The 21695-nt window shown below is 36.8% G+C and overlaps 1 protein-coding gene and 1 long non-coding RNA gene across 2 annotated transcripts in view; one reads left to right on the top strand and one right to left on the bottom strand.

Annotated features, from left to right (window-relative positions):
• The window catches only part of SCMH1 (Scm polycomb group protein homolog 1), a 206963-nt gene that overhangs the window by 48016 nt on the left and 137252 nt on the right, over nucleotides 1-21695 (top strand). Inside the window, 2 exon segments of the mRNA XM_057500084.1 lie at nucleotides 18168-18236; nucleotides 18678-18701. Coding sequence (XP_057356067.1) covers nucleotides 18168-18236; nucleotides 18678-18701 — 93 coding nt within the window.
• On the bottom strand, nucleotides 12585-12913 carry LOC130683336 (uncharacterized). Its single transcript, XR_008996979.1, has 2 exons — nucleotides 12790-12913; nucleotides 12585-12758 (listed from the first exon to the last, which is right to left on the bottom strand). It is a non-coding gene; the product is annotated as an uncharacterized LOC130683336 (long non-coding RNA).

Below are 21695 nucleotides of genomic sequence, written 5' to 3'. Positions count from 1 at the left end.
TTAAATGAACTATGTCCAAAGTCAGTCAGGTGATAGAAAAAGAGTACAGAATATGATACCTAACACATAAAGAATGGAGGAAGAAGAAAAAGGAGGAAAACAAAGAACCTTTAGATTTTCTTTGTAATAGCATACTGAGTGAGTTAAATTACACTGTTATATAGTAAGGAAGTTACCCTTGAACCTTTGGTAACCATGGATCTAAAGCATGCAATGGCAATAAGTACATTCCTATTGATAATCACCCTAAATGTAAATGGTCTGAATGCACCAATCAAAAGACATAGAGTCACTGAATGGATAAAAAAAAAAGACCTGTCTATCTGCTGCCTATAAGAGAGTCACTTCAAACCAAAGACATACACAGACTAAAAGTCAAGGGATAGAAAAAGATATTTCATGCAACTAATAGGGAGTCAAAATGAGTTGCAGTACTTGTGTCAGACAAAATAGACTTCAAAACAAAGAAAGTAACAAGAAACAAAGAAAGACATTACATAATGATAAAGGGGTCAGCCCAAAAAGAGGATATAATCATTATAAATATCTATGCACTCAACGCAGGAGCACCTACATACATGAAACAAATACTAACAGAATTAAAGGGGGAAATGGAATGCAATGCATTCATTTTAGGAGACTTCAGCACACCACTCACTCCAAAGGACAGATCAACCAGACAGAAAATAAGTAAGGAGACAGAGGCACTGAACAACACATTAGAACAGATGGACCTAACAGACATCTACAGAACACTCCACCCAAAAGCAGCAGGATACACATTCTTCACAAGTGCACATGGAACATTTTAAGAATAGATCATATACCTGGCCACAAAAATAGCCTCAGCAAATTCAAGAGGATTGAAATTGTAGCAACCAGCTTCTCAGACCACAGAGGTATGAAACTAGAAATAAACTATGCAAAGAAAATGAAAAGCCCACAAACACATGGAGGCTTAACAGCATGCTCCTAAATAACCAATGGATCAATGACCAAACAAAAACAGAGATCAAGCAATATATGGAGACAAATGACAACAATAACTCAACACTGCAAAATCTGTGGGACGCAGCAAAGGCTGTGCTAAGAAGGAAGTATATTGCACTCCAGGCCTACCTCAGGAAAGAAGAATCCCATATGAGCAGTCTAAATGCACAATTAACGAAACTAGTAAAAGAAGAACAAATGAGGCCCAAAGTCAGTAGAAGGGGGGATATAATAAAGACTAGAGCAGAAATAAATAAAATTGAGAAGAATAAAACAATTGAAAGAATCAATGAAAGCAGGAGCTGGTTCTTTGAGGAAATAAAAAAAATAGATAAACCCCTACCAGAGTTCTCAAGAAAAAAAAAAAGTCTACACACATAAACAGAATCAGAAATGAGAAAGGAAAAATCAGTACGGACAACACAGAAATACAAAAAATTATGAGAGAATGCTATGAAAAATTATGCTAACAAACTGGATAACCTAGAAGACATGGATGACTTTCTAGAAAAATACAACCTTCCAAGGCTGATCCAGAAAGAAACAAAATCTGAACAGACCAATTAGCAGCACTGAAATTGAACTGGTAATCAAAAACCTACCTAAGAACAAAATCCCCAATGAGATGGCTTCACCACTGATTGTTAGCAAACATTTAGTGAAGACCGAATACTCATCCTCCTTAAAGTTTTCCAAGAAGTAGAAGAGGAGGGAATACTTCCAAACTCATTCTATGAGGTCAGTATCACTCTAATACCAAAAACAGGCAAAGACACCACAAGAAAAGAAAATTACAGACCAATATCCCTGATTAACATAGATGCAAAAATGCTCAATAAAATATTAGCAAATCGAATTAAAAAATATATCAAAAAGATCATCTATCATGATCAAGTAGGATTGATCCCAAGGATGTAAGGATGGTACAATATTCCGAAATCCATCGACATCATCCACCACATCAACAAAAAGAAGGAAGAACCACATGATCATCTCCATAGATGCTGAAAAAGCATCCGACAAAATTCAACATCCATTCATGATAAAAACTCTCAACGCAATGGGAATAGAGGGCAAGTACCTCATATAATAAAGGCCATATGTGATAAACCCACAGCCAACATCTTACTTAACAGCGAGAAGCTGAAAGCCTTTCCTTTAAGATTGGGAACAAGACAAGGATGCCCACTCTCCCCACTTTTATTCAACATAGTTCTGGAGGTCCCAGCAACGGCAGTCAGATAACACGAAGAAATAAAAGGCATCCAGATTGGTAAGGAAGAAGTTAAACTGTCACTGTTTGTAGATGACATGATATTGTACATAGAAAACCCTAAAGAATGCACCCCAAAACTACTAGAACTAGTAACTGAATTCAGCAATGTTGTAGGATACAAAATCACTGCACAGAAATCTGTTGCATTCCTATATATTAACGATGAACCAGCAGAAAGAGAAATCAGGAAAACAATTCCATTCCCAATTGCATCAAAAGGAATAAAATACCTAGGAATAAATTTAGGAGGTGAAAGACCTATACCCTGAAAACTACAAGACACTAATAAGAGAAATTAAGGAAGACACCAATAAATGGAAATATATCCCTCGCTCATGGATAGGATGGATTATATTGTCAAAATGGCCATCCTGCCTAAAGCAATCTACAGATTCAATGCAATCCCTATCAAAATACCCACAGCATTCTTCAATGAAGTAGAACAAATAATTCTAAAATTCATATGGAACCACAAAAGACCCCGAATAGCTAAGGCAATCCTGAGAAGGAAGAATAAAGCTGGGGGGACTATGCTTCCCGACTTCAAGCTCTACTACAAAGCCACAGAAATCAAGACAATTTGGTACTGGCACAAGAACAGACCCATAGATTAATGGAACAGAATAGAGAGCCTAGATATTAACCCAAACATATATGGTCAATTAGTATATAGTAAAGGAGCCATGGACATACAATGGGAAATGACAGCCTCTTCAACAACCGGTGTTGGCAAAACTGGACAGCTACATGTAAGAGAATGAAACGGGATTATTGTCTAACACCATACACAAAAGTAAACAAAATGCATCAAAGTCATAAAACCATAAAACTCTTAGAAGAAAACATAGACAAAAATCTCTTGAATATAAACATGAGCAACTTTTTCCTGAATATATGTCCCCAGGCAAGGGAAACAAAACAAAAATGAACAAACGGAACTACATCAAACTAAAAAGCTTCACTACAGCAAGGGACACCATCAGTAGAACAAAAAGGCATCCTATAGTGTGGGAGAATATATTCATAAACTACATGTCTGACAGGGGGTTAACACCCAAAATATATAAAGAACTCAAGCATGCCTCAACGCTCAAAAAGCAAATAACCCAATTAAAAAGTGGGCAGAGGATCTGAACAGACACTTCACCAAAGAAGAAATTCAAATGGCCAACAGGCACATGAAAAGATGCTCCACAACACTAATTATCAGGGAAATGCAAATTAAAACCACAATGAGGTATCAGCTCACACCAGTTAGGATGGCCAACATCCAAAAGACAAGCAACAACAAATGCTGGCGAGGATGTGGAGAAAGGGGAATTCTCCTGCAGTGCTGGTTGGAATGTAAATTAGTTCAACCATTGTAGAAAACAATATGGAGGTCCTCAAAAAACTAAAAATAGAAATACCATTTGACCCCAGGAATTCCCCTCCTAGGAATTTATCCAATCAGATTCAAAAAGACATCTACACCCCTATGTTTATTGCAGCACTATTTACAATAGCCAAGAATTGGAAGCAACCTAAGTGTCCATCAGTAGATGAATGGATGAAGAAGTGGTACATATACACAATGGAATATTATTCAGCCATAAGAAGAAAACAAATCCTACCATGTTCAATAACATGGATGGAGCTAGAAGGTGCTATGCTCAGTGAGATAAGCCAGGCAGAGAAAGACAAGTACCAAATGATTTCCCTCATTTGTGGAGTATAACAACAAAGCAAAACCAAAGGAACAAGAGAGCAGCAGACACACAGATTCAAAGAAGGGACTAGTGGTTACCAAAGGGGAGACAAGTAGTGAGAAGACAAGTATGGCATCTTACTACATTGATGGACAGTGATTTCAATGGGGTATGTGGTGAACTTGATAATATGGGTGAATGTAGTAACCATGATGTTTTTCACATGAAACCTTCATAAGAGTGTATATCAATGATACCTCAATCATTGATTGATTAACTAATTAATTAAACCTGTGGTACTTGCTGTAAAGTACTGTCTTACCTTGAGATATCTAATAAAGCAAAAAGTTATATCTAAATGTCCTACTTTTCTTATAATACAGTCCAATTTGTTAATAGTTGAGTCTCAGTGCTTTACAGAGTAGTAAGTGTCCTTCTTCCCACCCCCATTTTACAGATGGAGAAATTAACAAACAGAGAAACTGACTTATCAGAGGTCAGAGCAAGGTATTGGAGGATCCAGGGATAAATCTCAAACCTCTTTTAACTCCTTGGCCAGTATTTAGTCCATTGACTATGCAGCCTAGTGGTAAGTATTTTTTTACCTTATCCTGGAGGTAAGAGGGATCAAGAGACTTAAGTATTTGTCTGAATTTAAGAAATTCCTTATTACTAATTATGTCACTCATTATCTTTTCTTTAGTCATGATGTCTTTTTTTTTTGTCATTAGCATGAATTTTGCAGGCTGTGAGAGGAGGATGGAAGTTTTGATTTTTAAATACCTAAAAATATTTCTATAAAACTTTCACCATACTAGAGTTTACTATTAAGAGAGGAAAGAAAGAAAACCTATTACTTAATGAATTTGTTCTGTGATAGGCACCATGCTAGACATTTTGTGTAGCACTTAAATGTTATCTTATTTAAATGTCATTAAAACTTACATCCACTTCTAAAAGGTATGCACTCCTGCCATTTTTTATAGTTACATTTTAATAGTATTAGTTGAATTTAATAGAAAAATATAAATTTCAGAGTTTAGATTCTAAATAAAATTTTAGTTTTGTAGGTACTAAGAACCCTATCAAAAATTTTTAAAGATAAGATCTCTTTATGTTTAAACACAGTTCTCTAGTTTACTATGTCTTATCCCCTTTTTACCCCTTGCGTGGGATTTACTGATGTGGGATGCTTTGTCTGGTCTGAGATTAAGTCAAGCTGGTTCTTCCACTTGATAGTAAAATCATTATATTTTCTCTAAAGCCTTTCTACCTCAACATCTGAAATAGGATTTATTTAATTACTAGAGAGGTTGAACAACTAACCTACATGAAAAACAAGAGGGTAATAGGCCTCCAGTACCAAGGTGCCATAGGCCATTATATTCTCTCTTCCATCCCTCACCTTTGCTTCTCTACTCATTGGCTTCTTTTTGCTTATTGTAATCTGATTTCTCATTTATAGTTAAAATATAGCCACATTTTACTTCTCTTATCATAGCCCCTACATGCTTTCTGCTCCAGCCACATTGAACTACAGCTGTCCAACGTGGCACTGTACTATAGAAATAGAATGCAAGCCACATGTGTAATTTAAAATTTTCCAGTAGCCACATAGAAAAAGGTAAAAAAAAGAAATAGGGGAATTTAATTTTAATAATATGTTTTGCTTAGCCTTTATATCTAACATGCTATTTTGATGTGTAACCAATGTAAAAATACATAGTCTTCAGAATCTGGTGTATGTTTTATAGTTATAACACATCTCAATTTAGATACTAAGCTTTATCAGAAATACTTCATCTGTATTTAGATTTTTTAAAAATTTACAGTTATAAAGTAGATTCTCATACCCAGTTTTATTCCAAACATACTTAAAAAGTTTTCCTAGTAACTGCACTGAATGTCATTTTTACTGAACGTAAACTAATAAAAATTTAGAGAATTAATTATTCACTTCCTTACTCAACTAGACACATTTCAGGTACTCAGTAGCTACTTATGGCTCATGGCTACCATATAGAACAGAGAAGGCCTGACATAGTGCTTCATGGTGTCATTTCTTTCTTTACATGATTCCCTCTCTGTAATAAGCTTTTCTTATTATCCCATCCTCAATCCTCAAGATTCAATTCAAGTGTCATCTTTTCAGTAGTTATTTCCCTTTCCCATCCCTCCCCAGAGACTGGCTTTTCTTTTCCTCTCCTCCTCTACCTTCTGAGCCCCAATACATACTTTTACTAAAACATCTGTAATACTTATCACTCTTACATATCTTTCTTCCTCTTTTAGACTGAGGGAGGTACCTTGTTATTTTTTGAATCTATTAACAGGTCACGGGGCTGGAACCTATGTATAGTCAATGAATTTTTATTTAAGAATGAATGAGATAGCATTGGTAGGGGATTAAAGATGGCAGCATGAGATGTGAGACAGAGACCTCCTCCCCAAACCACATATAATATGAAAATATAGTCAATACAACTAATCCTAAAAGAGCAACAGGAAAGAAGGCTGCACCAGACTGCATACACCTGGAGAAAAGAGCAGACCTCATGGAAAAGGGTATCGTACAAAAGCTTTGATTCAGTAGGACCCAAGCCCTTCCCCCACCCCAGCTCACCAGTGGGAGGAAGAGAAATGGAGCAGGAGGGGGTGCAAGCCTAGGACTACTGAACACCCAGCCCTGGAGATGTGCTCTGGGAGCATGAACCTACATTGCATGGTGTTCTGTAGATTAGTGGGGTTGGAAAGCTAAAACAGGCAGAATACCTGGAGAGACTGAGATTCCAGCCACTTATAGAAAGCAGGGATCCATATCCGGCTGCTCTGGGAAAAAAGAAAAGCAGGCAGTCTGAGAGACTAACAGAGAGAGGGCTGCTAAAGGGGCAAGGATTGCACAGAGCTTCCTGCTCAGGAGAAAAGATAGGTGGATAACATTGTGCAGGTGCACTCTGCCCATCAGGTCAGAAACTTTCAGGAGCTTCATACGTTCCATCCCCCTGGCTGGCAACAGAGCAACTCCGAGGCCCCCCACCATGATACACAGCCTGCTGCACCTTCTTCCCAGCCTGCCAGCACCAGCTCACAAACTGGCAGCCAGCCAGAGGGAGGCACCACCTATGGCAGCTACTAAGCTTACAGAGGCTTATACCTGTATGCTCGGCCCACTGGTTCTGACAGTGGAGACAGGCACAGCAGCCAGGAAGCAGGAAACAGCTCTTTCCTCCTCCCAGGTACCAGCGCCGCCCCCCTGAGACTTCCGACATCTGAGCAGCTCCAGAGAGTAGAGCTTCTTGTCACTAGAGGGCACCACATACAAACACGAAACATGAAAGGAACCTGGTTCAAAGCAGAATCCCACAAACACCAGAAAAAGAACCAAGTGAAACTGAACTCATCAATCTTCCTGAAAGAGATTTCAAAATAAAAATTATAAACATGCTCATAGAGGTACAAAAACATATCAAGAACTCAGAGACAAATTTAGGATGGAGATTCTATCATTAAGAAATTCCGTATTTAAAATGAAAAATACAAGGGAGGGATTTAAAAGCAGATTAGATGTAGTAGAAGAGATAGTAAATGGAATAGAAATTAGAAGAGGAATACAAAGAAGCTGAGGCACAGAGAGAAAAAAGTATCTCTAAGAATGAAAGAATATTGAGAAAACTATGTGACCAATCCAAACAGAATAATATTTGCATTATAGGGGTACCAGAAGAAGAAGAGAGAGAAAAAAAGGGATAGAAAGTACCTTTGAGGAGGTAAATGCTGAAAACTCCCCCAATATGGGGAAAGAGATAGTCTCTCAGGCCATAGAAGTGCACAGATCTCCCAACACAAGGGACCCAAGGAAGACAACATCAAGACATATAATAATTAAAATGCAAATATCAAGGATAAGGACAGACTTTTAAAAGCTGCTAGAGAGAGAAAAAAGATCACATACAAAGGAAAACCCATCAGGCTATCATCAGACTTCTCAACAGAAACCTTACAGGCCAGAAGGGAGTGGAATGACATATTTAATACAATGAAACAAAAGGGCCTCAAATCAAGAATACTCTACCTGGCAATATTACCATTTAAATTTGAAGGAGGGATTAAATAGTTTCCAGATAAGCAAAAGCTGAGAGAATTTACCTCCCACAAACCATCTCTACAGTGTATTTTTGAGGGACTGCTATAGATGGAAGTGTTCTAAGGCTAAATAGATGTCACCAGAGGAAATAAAACCACAGTAAAGAAAGTAGAACAATTAATTACTAAACAGATACAGAATCAAATCAACTACCCCCAAAGTCAGTCAGGGGATAGACAAAGAGTACAGAATATGACACCTAATATAGAAATAATGGAGGAGGAAAAAAAAGGAAAAAGAAAAAAAAACCTTTAGATTGTGCTTCTAATAGCATACTAAGTGAGTTAAGTTAGACTCTTATATAGTAAGGGAATTACCCTTGAACCTTTGGTAACCATGAATCTAAAGCATGCAGTGGCAATAAGTACATACCTGTCAATAATCACCCTAAATGTAAATGGTCTGGATGCACCAATCCAAAGACAGAGTCACTAAATGGATAAAACAACAAGACCTGTGTATATGCTGCCTACAAGAGAGTCACTTCAAACCAAAGACATACACAGACTGAAAGTGAAGGGATCGAAAAAGTATTTCATGCAACTAATAGGGAGGAAAAAGCAGGAGTTGCAGTACTTGTATCAGACAAAATAGACTTCAAAACAAAGAAAGTAACAAGAAACAAAGAAGGACATTACATAATATCCTTAAAGGGGTCAGCCCAAAAAGAGGATATAATCATTATAAATATCTATGCACTCAACACAGGAGCACCTACATACGTGAAACAAATACTAACAGAATTAAAGGGGGAAATGGAATGCAATGCATTCATTTTAGGAGACTTCAACACACCACTCACTCCAAAGGACAGATCAACCAGACAGAAAATAAGTAAGGAGACAGAGGCACTGAACAACACATTAGAACAGATGGACCTAACAGACATCTACAGAACACTCCACCCAAAAGCAGCAGGATACACATTCTTCACAAGTGCACATGGAACATTTTAAGAATAGATCATATACCTGGCCACAAAAATAGCCTCAGCAAATTCAAGAGGATTGAAATTGTAGCAACCAGCTTCTCAGACCACAGAGGTATGAAACTAGAAATAAACTATGCAAAGAAAATGAAAAGCCCACAAACACATGGAGGCTTAACAGCACGCTCCTAAATAACCAATGGATCAATGACCAAACAAAAACAGAGATCAAGCAATATATGGAGACAAATGACAACAATAACTCAACACCGCAAAATCTGTGGGACACAGCAAAGGCTGTGCTATGAGGAATGTATATTGCAATACAGACCTACCTAAGGAAAGAAGAATCCCATATGAGCAGTCTCAACTCACAATTAATGAAACTAGTAAAAGAAGAACAAATGAGGCCCAAAGTCATTAGAAGGAGGGACATAATAAAGACTAGAGCAGAAATAAATAAAATTGAGAAGAATAAAACAATTGAAAGAATCAATGAAAGCAGGAGCTGGTTCTTTGAGGAAATAAACAAAATAGATAAACCCTTAGCCAGACTTATTAAGAAAAAAAGAGATTCCACACATGAACAGAATCAGAAATGAGAAAGGAAAAATCAGTACGGACACCACAGAAATACAAAGAATTACGAGAGAATACTATGAAAAATCATACGCAAACAAAATGGATAACCTGAAAGAAATGGACAACTTTCTAGAAAAATAAAACCTTCCAAGGCTGACCCAGGAAGAAACATAATACCTGAACAGACCAATTACCTGCAACAAAATTGAATTGCTAATCAAAAAACTACCTAAAAACAAAACCCCCGGATGAGATGGTTTCACCTCTGAATGTCATAAAATATTTACTGAAGACCTAATACCCATCCTCCTCAAAGTTTTCCAAAAAGTAGAAGAGGAGGGAATACTCCCAAACTCATTCTATGAGGCCAGCATCACTCTAATACCAAAACCAGGCAAAGACACTAGAAAAAAGAAAATTACAGATCAATACCCCTGATGAATGTACATGCAAAAATCCTCAACAAAATATTAGCAAACCAAATTCAAAAATACATCAGAAAGATCATCCATCATGATCAAGTAGGATTGATCCCAAGGATGCAAGGACAGTACAATTTTCAAAAATCCATCAACATAATCCACCATATCAACAAAAAGAAGGACAAAACCACATGATCATCTCCAAAGATGCTGAAAAAGCATTCGACAAAATTCAACATCCATTCATGATAAGAACTTTCAACACAATGGGTATAGAGGGCAAGTACCTCAACATAATAAAAGCCATATATGACAAACCCACAGCCAACATCTTACTTAACAGCGAGAAGCTGAAAGCCTTTCCTTTAAGATTGGGAACAAGACAAGGATGCGCACTCTCCCACTTTTATTCAACATGGTTCTGGAGGTCCCAGCCACAGCAGTCAGATAACACGAAGAAATAAAAGACATCCAGATTGGTAAGGAAGAAGTTAAACTGTCACTGTTTGCACATGACATTATATTGTACATAAAACATCCTAGAGAGTCCACTCCAAAAATACTAGATGTAATACCTGAATTCAGCAAAGTTCAGGATACAAAATTAATCACAGAAATATGTTGCATTCATATACACTAATGATGAACTAGGAGAAAGAGAAATCAGGAAAACAATTCATTTCACAATTGCATCAAAAAGAATAAAATATCTAGGAGTAAATGTAAGGAAAGAAGTGAAAGACTTATACCCTGAAAACTATAAGACATTCATGAGAGAAATTGAAGAAGATACCAATAAATGGAAACATCCCATGCTCATGGATAGGAAGAATTAATATTGTCAAAATGGCCATCCTGCCTAAAGCAATCTACAGATTCAATGAAATCCCTATCAAAATACCAACAGCATTCTTCAATGAAGTAGAACAAATAATTCTAAAATTCATATGGAACCACAAAAGACCCTGAATAGCCAAAGGAATCCTGAGAAGGACAAATAAAGCTGGGGGGATTATGCTCCCCAACTTCAAGCTCTACTACAAAGCCACAGTAATCAAGACAATTTGGTACTGGCATAAAAACAGACCCATAGAGCAATGGAACAGACTAGACAGCCCAGATATAAACCCAAGCATATATGGTCAATTAATATATGATAAAGGAGCCATGGTCATACAAAGGGGAAATGACTGCCTCTTCAACAACTGGTGTTGGCAAAGCTGGACAGCTACATACAAGAGAATGAAACTGGATTACTGTCTAACCCCATACATAAAAGTAAACTCGAAATGGTTCAAAGACCTGAATATAAGTCATGAAACCATAAAACTCTTCGAAGACAACATAGGCAGACTCTCTTGAATATAAAAATGAGCAACTTTTTCCTGAATGCATCTCCTCGGGCAAGGAAAACAAAAGCAAAAATGAACAAATGGTACTACATCAATCTTCTGTACAGCAAAGGACGTCATCAGCAGAACAAAAAGGCATCCTACAGTATGGGAGAGTATATTTGTAAACAACATATCCAAGAAGAGGTTAACATCCAAAATATATAAAGAACTCACACACCTCAACACCCAAAAAGGAAATAATCCTATTAAAAAATGGGCAGAGGATATGAACACTTTGCGAAAGAAGAAATTCAGATGGCCAACAGACACATGAAAAGATGCTCCACATTGCTAATTATCAGGGAAATGCAAATTAAAACCACAATGAGATATCACCTTTCACCAGTTAGGATAGCCAACATCGAAAAGACTAGGAACAACAAATGCTGGCGAGGATGCAGAGAAAGGGGGACCCTCCTACACTACTTGTGGGAATGTAAACTAGTTCAACTATTGTAGAAAGGAATATGGAGGTTCCTCAAAAAACTAAAAATAGAAATAGTATTTGACCCAGGAATTCAACTTCTAGGAATTTACCCAAAGAAAACAAGTTCTCAGATTCAGAAGAATATATGTACCCCTATGTTTATCGCAGCAATATTTACAATAGCCAAGATATGAAAGCAACCTAAGTGTTCATCAGTAGATGAATGGATAAAGAAGAAGTGGTACATATACACAATGGAATACTATTCAGCCTTAAGAAAGAAACAAATCCTACCATTTGCAACAACAGGGTTGGAGCTAGAGGGTATTATGCTCAGTGAAATAAGTCAGGCAGAGAAAGACAAATACCAAATGATTTCCCTCATTTGTGAAGTATAACAACAAAGCAAAACTGAAGGACCAAAACAGCAGCAGATTCTCAGACTCTAAGAAGCAACTAGGTTACCAAAGGGGAGGGGTCAGGGAAGGCAGGTGGGTAGGAAGGGAGAAGGTGATTGAGGGGTATCATGATTAGTGCACATGGTGTGTATGGGGTCACGTGGAAGACAGTGTAACACAGAGAATACAAGTAGGAACTCTGGCATCTTACGAAACTGATGGACAGTGACTGCAATTGGGTATGGAGGGAACTCCATAATGAGGGTGAGTGTAGTAATCACATTTTTTTTGTGAAACCTTCATAAGATTGTATGTCAGTGATACGTTATTTTTAAAAAAGGAAAAAACCAAAAAAAAAAGTGAATGAGTGTAATTTCAGTCTGGAAGTAGCAAAGGCTTTAGAGGGTTATTCTGAAAACATAAGTTGGAAATGGAATTTAAATATCAAATTGAACAAGATTTAGGAATAGAAATAGGAGCAATAGGGAGCAGTCCATTATTCTTTAAACCTTTGACAGTACATTCATTAATTCATTTCACTGACTAAAACGTGAGATATTTCATTGACTTAGACACAAGAGATATAAAGACGAATAAGAAATAATCCATACTGATAAATAGTTCATAGTTAGGATACACATGTGCTGAAACACACACACACACACACACACACACACACACACAGGAGATACAGATACGTTGTTACTATTTCAGCCCCCATAGTATTGTTGGTTGCTTAGAGAAATAGAATTCCAAGGTTGATAGGATCTTGGAAGTTTATCGAGTTAATCCCTTTCCAACCCATGATTTCCGTCTCAGTCTCAGCTTGGACAAGTTTCAGCATTTTGGTGATAAGTGGTCATCCAACCTTTCTGCTTGTACACTCTAGGAAATGAATAACCCATCCTCTGCAGGATATTCTCACTGCCAGAAAGTCTGTCTCTTGACATCTGTTTCCCTGCAATGAATGCTTTTTCAAATGCTTCCAATCAAAAGATCACCTTTTGTGAAACCCCTGGTAACCATCCCAGTAGAATATAAGCATCATGAGAGCAAAGTTTTTATCTGTTTTATTCAATGATATATCTCCAGTGCCTAAAGTTGTACCTGACAAACAGCAGGTAATAGATGCCTATTGAATTAGCAAATTTACATAATAGGATTCAGGGCATTAATTCGATTCAGTTTCTTATTTGTGGATTTAACTCCCTTTGTTGACTATTATTACATGTCTTTCATTACTTTTGTCTACCAACCCTTCCCCCTCCAAGGCTTTGTTAAGCTTTCTGAGCCCCAGATTCTTCACCTGTAAAAAGACATTGATAATACCTGAGGTAATATATATGAAAATGATTGGCACTGGACCTGGTGGATGGTAATGGTTGGTATCAGTTGAATCTGAAACGGAATTAGTGCAGCAACCTCTGAGCTTCCTCACATCCCAGAAATGCAAGTTCATTTTTTTAATTAACAAATTTTTGAAAATCGTGATAAAATATATGTAACATAAAATTTGCCATTTTAACCATTTTTAGGCATACAATTCAGTGACATTAAGTATTTTCGCATTGTGCCACCATCAGCACCATTCATCTCCAGAACATTTTTCATCTTACAAAACTGAAACTCTGTACCCATTAAATGATAACAAGTTCATTTTTAATATTAGCCTAGGTAAAGCATGATTGAAATAGTAAATCTGTAGTGGAAAAAATATTTTAAAATCAATATATAAGTGACTTCTCTATTATCTGTAGTTTTAAGTAATCTGTTTTCTTCATTGGCATGAGTAGTTGATATCTAACAATAGTGGATTCTGTATCTGAGTATCAATTTCTATGTCAAATTGTTTTTTTTTATGAACACATGCATTTAAATATTGACTTCTTAATATATGTATAATTTTCTCTCATTGAATAACTATTTCTGAGTTTGGTAACAAGACATTTTTTGGGGGGAGGAGGGGGTTTGTGCTGGCTATGTGCCAAGCTCTAGGACTACTGATTGGCTTAGTATTATTTAGCTCTACACTGTATGACAGGCATAGGAGAAGTAGGTAGAGATAGTACTCTGCTTGGAGGTGTTGCCAGAAAGCTATTACCAAGTAACATTTATCCTGGACCATGATGAATAAATAGGAATCTGCCAAGTGGGGGTGGGGAAGTCTAGGATATAAAAGAGTAGAGCATGTTTATTATGTTTGGATACAGTTTTGTGCTTGATCCTTGAAGACTTTTAAATAAGGTAGGGGTGAGACGAGACACAGGAATTAAGTAACTTTATTGGTCAAGGTGAGAGAAAATGAAATCTTAAACTCAGAATAGGAGCAGAAGATATGATCATTTTAGAAGTAGGGCTGAGAGAATTTGATAACCTGTTGAATTTGGAGGCCAAGAGAGCACACAATGGAGGAGGATTCCTGGTTTCTGATTTACTGTTCGCTGGGATAGGGACTACTAAAGGAGAAATGTACTGCCTGGGAAAGAGAGTAAAATAAAACCAGTTATTTAAAAATAGTAGGTGCATATCATAACATATTCTGAAATATGGCCATTTTTCATAGAGTGCTTTGAAAAATTATAGGTGACCAGTATTTTTTTTTAATGTGTGTTATTCTTTTAGATGGTGTATTCTCTTCATTTAGAAGTTGATACAAGGACTATTCCTAATCCACTGAGTAATTTATGGTGATGCTTAAAATTAAATAAGCCTTTTGTAATGTAGTTGTCTCTTTTTCTTCTTTGGGTGCCATTTTCCAGGTTCCACTAGCTTGTGCCAGGAGTTTCAAGTATTTCTTCTCAGCCTGGCATTTATTTTTTCTCTTTACTAAACTGTTTTTTTCCAAATTGCATTGCTTGCTTTTGATTACTGTTCTACTAATAATCTTGCAGCCTGGTTTCTATTGTTTGTGGCTACCTGAATCAGTTTTGTGTATACTACAGGTAGTTCATCTTTACTTAAGTGTTATAATACTAAAATTTTGTATATAAATGGAATATATATTATGTATTTAATGTTTAAAATGCATCCTTGCTAATTATCAGAATAACTGTGAAAATTTTAAATAATTATGATATCCTAATATCTTTTGTCTCTGTCAATAATTTTTAAGACTGATCAAGTTTATAATCATCAATGATTAGAGAACAAACATGGCAGGTTACTAGAAAGACAGGGGACATCAAACCAAGAGAGAAGGCAAACACTTGGAGTGGGATGCTGGCCAGTGTGGCAATGTAGTGGAAAAGAGAAAAAGTTGTAACAGACGATCAGAGAAGTGGCAGGAGCCAGATTGCTTTGTAATGAAGTGGTAGATCCCCCATTGCTTTGTAAGACACTCTTAACTCAGTGGGAAGCTGCTGGAGGTCCTTAAGCAGATACATAGCATTATGTGTTTCATGTTTTAAAATGCTCACTCTGACCCCTATGTTGAAGATAGGTGGCAGTAAGACAAGAGCAGAAGAAGCAGGAATTCAAGTTAGCAAGCTGTTGTAATGGTCCAGGTGAGAAGCCATGGTGACTTGAACTGGAGGCTGAGGGTTTATATTGGGAGCAGTGGATGGTCTTGGATATGGTCCAACAGAACTTACTGATGGATTAGATGCAAGTGTAGAGGAAATAGAGGCATCAAAGATAATTTCACAGATTTTCAGCATTAGTAACTAGGTGATGGAGATGCCTTTTATTGGTTTGGGGAAGATAAAAGGAGGAACAGGTTTTTTAGCCATATTAAGTTTGAGATATCTAATTGATAACCATGTTGACATGGCCTATACATACTGGTATATGCAAGTGTGGAATTCCAAGAAGAGGCCAATGCTGGAAATGTGAATTTGGGAGTAATCTCAATGGAATGGTGAGCAGAAAACCCTATTTGAATGAGGAGATAATGTGAGGAAGTTAGGAGGCAGTGATTATAAACAGCTCTTAAAAGAAGTTTTCCCTAGGAGAGCAGAGAAATGGAAGGATATAGCAGGATATATGTGTGATTATGTGAGGGTTGATAGTGGTTGTGGTGGAGTTTGTGTTTGTTTGTTGAGATGGAGATCTACAAATCAAGGAGAGAGGCCTCAGAAAAAAACAACCCTACTCACACCTTGATCTTAGACTTCTAGCCTCAAGAACTGTGAGGAGATAAATTTATATTGTCTAATCACCCAGTCAGGAGTATTGGTCTTGGGATATCCCAAGACCATAAGATGATGGAGCAGTAAGAATGCTGATGCAAATGATCTGTTGGAAAGAGAACACTTATAAAATCCTTGAGAGGGTGAGAAGAAATGAGATTGGAGCAAAAATGTAAGGTTGGCCTTTGATAGAGACACTTGATCCACAGTAAAGGAGAGAAGTCAGAAAGAATGATGAATGAGCAGATTCATTCAGTCATCAACATTAGCTGAGCTTCTGCTGCTATGCTATGCAGTGGGGATATGCCACTAAACAAGGTCAAGTCTGTACCTTCCTAAATGAGTGGTGTATACCAAGTTCCTATCCCTTATTTCTCTTTTTCTCAATGAGTCCTGAATTAATGTCATCCCTAGGGATGAAGGTAAGTGAGGGAATATTTGGAGTATAAGGAGAGAGAATAATACATGAATTAATTTTTTTGGAAGATGGAAAAGCAAACATAGGGATATACAGTGTGATTTCTAGACTGTGTTAAGTGGCATTTGAGAATTATGGCTATGAGTTTAAAGTGAGACCGGTCTCTCAGTGTTGTTTTTCTTCAGCACTCATGTTGGGATAGGCGTTGTACAGATGGGTAAGGGGCTTTAACCAGAATTAGGATTAAGGTTTCACTAGGCAAATTTGACAAAAATAGGTGGGAGGGAGGTAAGACTATTTTCCAGGGAGTGATTTTAATGAGGGACCATGAAATCTGAGCTGGTTAAGAAAAGTGAAAGCATGATGGGTAATTGATGGTGAGAAAATGCTAGGGTCATTAGATGAATCTAAATTTTCAAACAAGGAAAATGTATTTCCACTATGTAAATAATGGATCCTCTTTATAGAAAATTTGAAAATATATGAGATTAGAAAACAGAAAGGGGGAAAAAAACAGTACTACTATGCAAAGATAACCAATCAGTTATATTTGCTGTGTTTACTTCTGTCTTTTTTTTCCTACTGATAATTTTTTAGGGTCATGTTAGTGTGCTAAGACTGCAGTAACAAATACTCCAGACTGGGTGATTAGACAATATAAATTTATCTTCTCACAGTTCTTGAGGCTAGAAATCTAAGATCAAGGTGTGAGTAGGGTTGTTTTTTTCTGAGGCCTCTCTCCTTGACTTGTAGATGTCCATCTTCTCCCTGTGTGTTCACATTGCCTTTTCTTTGTCCCTATGTCCGAATTACCTCAGTCATATTGGATTAAGGCCCACCCTAATAATATCATTTTAGCTTAATTACTTCTTTATATACCCTTTCTCCAAATACAGTCACATTCCTGAGGGACTGGGGAGTGAGGACTTCAACATGAATTTTAGGGGGACACAATTCAGCCCATAACAGGGATGTTTTGTTTTCAATTTTTTACATAATTATGATTATTCCATGAATATAACATTTGGTCCCATATTTTACCAGATAATATATAACTTAAACACTTTACCATTTTGTTGTTTAGCCTTCATAAAAATTTAATAGCTGCAAAACACTTTGTCAAGTGACAAATGTATTGCAGTATCTTAATCGGTCTTCTATTTTGAACATTTAGGTGCCTCCCTTTTGTTGTGATAAATAATAGTAAAGCTTTTAAAAATAAAACCTTTTTTTCTGTAATTAGGATTCCTTCTTTATAGTACAACATTAGAAATGGATTACTTTATCAAAAAACGATTAAAACATACTGCTAAATTGGAGAAGTATTGAATCTGTTTTTTCTTTCCACATGACTGTTTTCTCTCTTCCTGCAGTAATAGACTGGAATGATGTTAGGAAACACAAATATGGTCACCTATCAGAGTCTGCATCCCAATATCAAGGTAAGAAAAAAACCCATTTAGCAGAGAAAAATTAATTTGACATTTCTGACAGTAAAACCTTTGCTCTTAGAGGCCTAAGTGTATAAAGAACTCACTGGTTAAAGCACCAGCAAATACATTATAGTATTTGTATGCTTTGTTTTGAGCTGGAAATCAGGCAGTTTAGATTCTGAATATAGATAATCCCAAATTAGCTTCATAGCTTTAGGCATAGTTGCTTCTCTGGACTTCCATAGTTTTTAGAGTTTTAGGCTTGGGAGTAAGGCAGAACTGGGTGGTATACTTCCATAACTATTAGTAATAAACTCAGTATCTTTTAAAAATGAGAGAATTGGACTACATAAACTCTCAAGCCCTCCTTTTACCCCCAAACTTCACCTTTCTATCATTTTGGTATGTTTGTGACTATCACTTATGCTGCAACATTTTTTTCTTTAATAGAAGCAACTGACATCCTGGAGCTAGGTAAGATACTTTTCTTGTCCTTCTGTTAAATACAGGGAATTACTAACCCAGGGATTAGATTATAAATAGGAAAAGAATTCCATGTGTCTCTGTCTCATAAGCTAGTGAGTGAATCTTGTGCTCTTGTCTGCCTAATGAGCCCATGTAATTCATCTCAGCTGTCTTGCCAAATCCTCCTTATCAGGAGGCCCCAAACCAAGCTAACAAAAAGGAAGGGAGGGCATGGGGGTGGTAATTACATAGAATACAAGGAAGAATGGGAACTGAACCAAACCAGTTACTTCTTAATTCACTAAATACAGAACTAAAATAAACCTGCACTGTGCATAAATCAGAATTTGGTAGGATTTTCCCAAAAGAAATTATTCATGAGATATATTGAACTGAAAAATTAAATGTAAAAATTTTAAACTAAATAAAAAATACTAAATATCAAATAACTAGAGTCAGACTGGTATTGCATTTGGTTTGCATCCCTGTATAGTGTACTTCAGGACTAGGATTTGAGAAATAAACTAATATTAATATCTCAGTCAGCTTTCAGGGTTCTTACATAAACATCAGTCTTCTTAGAGTCCTTTAAAATCCTTCTACTTGTTACATAAATACTGAAATCCTGATGCCTTTATCAATTTTTGCTCAATTATTTTAACGTCTTTTGTTACTTCAACTTCATGTGTTCAACTCTATTATTATCACTGTCTATTTGCTCCTTCCAGCCTTTTGCAATAATATATTGCTTTCACTGCCCACTGATAAAGAATGTAGCATAAAATAGTAGAACATTAGACTGGGAGTCAGAACTCCCAGTTCTTCGAAAGTAGACTCTGCCATAGAGTAACTTCATGACACTGATCCTTAGTTTTCTGATTTGTAAAATGGGTATAGTAATCCCAGTCTGCCTACTTCACAGGGTTGTTAGGACGATTGCATTGAGCTAATGGATGTGAAAACATTTAAAAAACTCTCAGATACTTTTTGGAGGATTGTTATTTTCATTCTGTTCAGCTACTATCCTTACTTTATTCTAAGTCAGATCTTGTGACATTCTTTGAAGTAAAACATTGTATGAATGTGAGCTAAAGAAGTGAATGAAATGAAATAATGCAGGTAAAGGGCCTGGTACTCGATAAATAGTAAATGATATTCACTTTTTATTATTTCTTAAAACTTTCCTCAAGCTCTCTAAGGTACTGTGTATGATAGAAAAAGCATGCATATAAGAATCAGACAAGCCTTGGTTCAAATTCCTATTCCCCACTTAATAGTTTTGTGACTTCAGGAAAATGACTTAATCTTCCTGAGCCTATATCTTCATCTTTAAAATGGAAATAAAACCTACTTTTCAGGTTGTAATGAACATGGGAGATACTGAACAAGGGTGACTTGGTACAGGTAAAACAGAAGGCACTTAGTGGTAGCTGCTGCTGTTTTGGGTTTTGTTGTGAATATGAATGATAATAACAATTGGAGTTCAGTGGCAATTTAAGGTATGTTATAAACAACCTGTTTTGTCTACAGGGAGTTGTAAAGTGTGGATATTCAATTTAACCTAAAGTGAGGTTAAAATTTGAAAGTACACTTTTCCTTGTGGGAATGGAGGGAGCACAGCTAGGTCTTGTCACTGACAGGTTAATCCTGCTTATTTCATTTCGCTCATCAAGCATAGAAAGCAGCCCCAAATATCAAGTTGAAAAAAACTCAGTAGATTTTTAGGTGCTCAGATTGTGGAAGAGGCCTAAAGTAATCTAACTTGGCCTAGTATTTCAAAATCTGACATTTCAAATTTCTTATAAAATGTCTTATCTTGAACTCCTCAGAGTTGCTGGGGACTTAAAACCGCCTCAGGCAACCCACTTCATATTTAGACAGATAGCTATGGGGCCAAAAGCTGTTTGTAAGTTCTGTTAGTCATACTTACACCTTTTAGAGCTGTGTGAAATAGGCTTAGCCAGTTTCTCATTGCCCGGCCTCTAGTTATTAGAAAGCAGCTTGAGGGACTTCCTTCTCACTGCTGCTCCATTACTGCTCTCGTTCCGGCCTCCAGTATAGCTTCCTGACTTAGTCCTGTAGCCTCCAGCCTAACCCTCCTCCAGTCCATTCTTCAGGCTGCAGACAGAATGACTCCTCCCCAAAACCCTTCAACACTTCTTCCCATTAATGTGTTGTAGGGAGCTCTCTTATACCTGAAAATCTGCAACCTCTTTTATAAACTATTTCTTTAAACTCTACCCAGTGGTCATAACCAAAAGATTCCGTTTTTAGATCTGCTTTTTCTTACTTCTGGGCCTTTACACATACTTTTGTTTCTGTCTGAAGCAAACAAATTTTTTAAAAAAAGAAGGATATCCCCTCTGTTTGGCTGACTCCCTGCTTTTTCCTTTTACACTTGAACTTAGAAGCTTGAAATTACTCCAATGGGAATCTGTCTGCAAACCCTCCCATATCACCCTCCATCTCCAAGTGTAGCACTTACCACAGTTGTTATAGTTGGCTGTTTAGTCTCTGTCCCTCACTAGACTGAAGCTCTGTGAGGGCAAGAATAGTATTTTGATCATGGTTTATCTCCAGCACCCAGCACAATGCTTTTATTTGTTGGATGGATGGATGAAGAAATGGCTCTGAAACTTTTCTGTCTTATTCATGCTAAATGTTCATTGTTCCTTCAGCTGGTCCTCAGGTGACGTGGCTTTGTATCCTTTCAACACTTAGGTCACCATTTAGGCTTTGGTTTGTTCTATCCCTCTCAAAGTACAGCTCCCAGCACTAAATTTAATATCCCAGTGTGATTTTATTAGTCCAGGAAAGAGTAGGATTATTGCTTGCTTGCTTCTTTTCATTCACTCACTCTTAATTCATAGGCTCTTTCTTATGTAGCTTCTGTTAAGTTTCAGGCACTGTATTAAATGGCAAAGATTTTTAAAAATAATAAAAAGGAGTCCCTATCCATGAAGAGTTTACATAAATACCTATGATATGATGTGAAGAGAATGA

Source organism: Manis pentadactyla, chromosome 4 (genome assembly GCF_030020395.1).
Source record: "Manis pentadactyla isolate mManPen7 chromosome 4, mManPen7.hap1, whole genome shotgun sequence".
NCBI classification, from domain to species: domain Eukaryota; kingdom Metazoa; phylum Chordata; class Mammalia; order Pholidota; family Manidae; genus Manis; species Manis pentadactyla.
The sequence above is the reverse complement of the archived record's forward strand: the minus strand, read 5'-3'. Positions and strand labels throughout refer to the sequence as shown.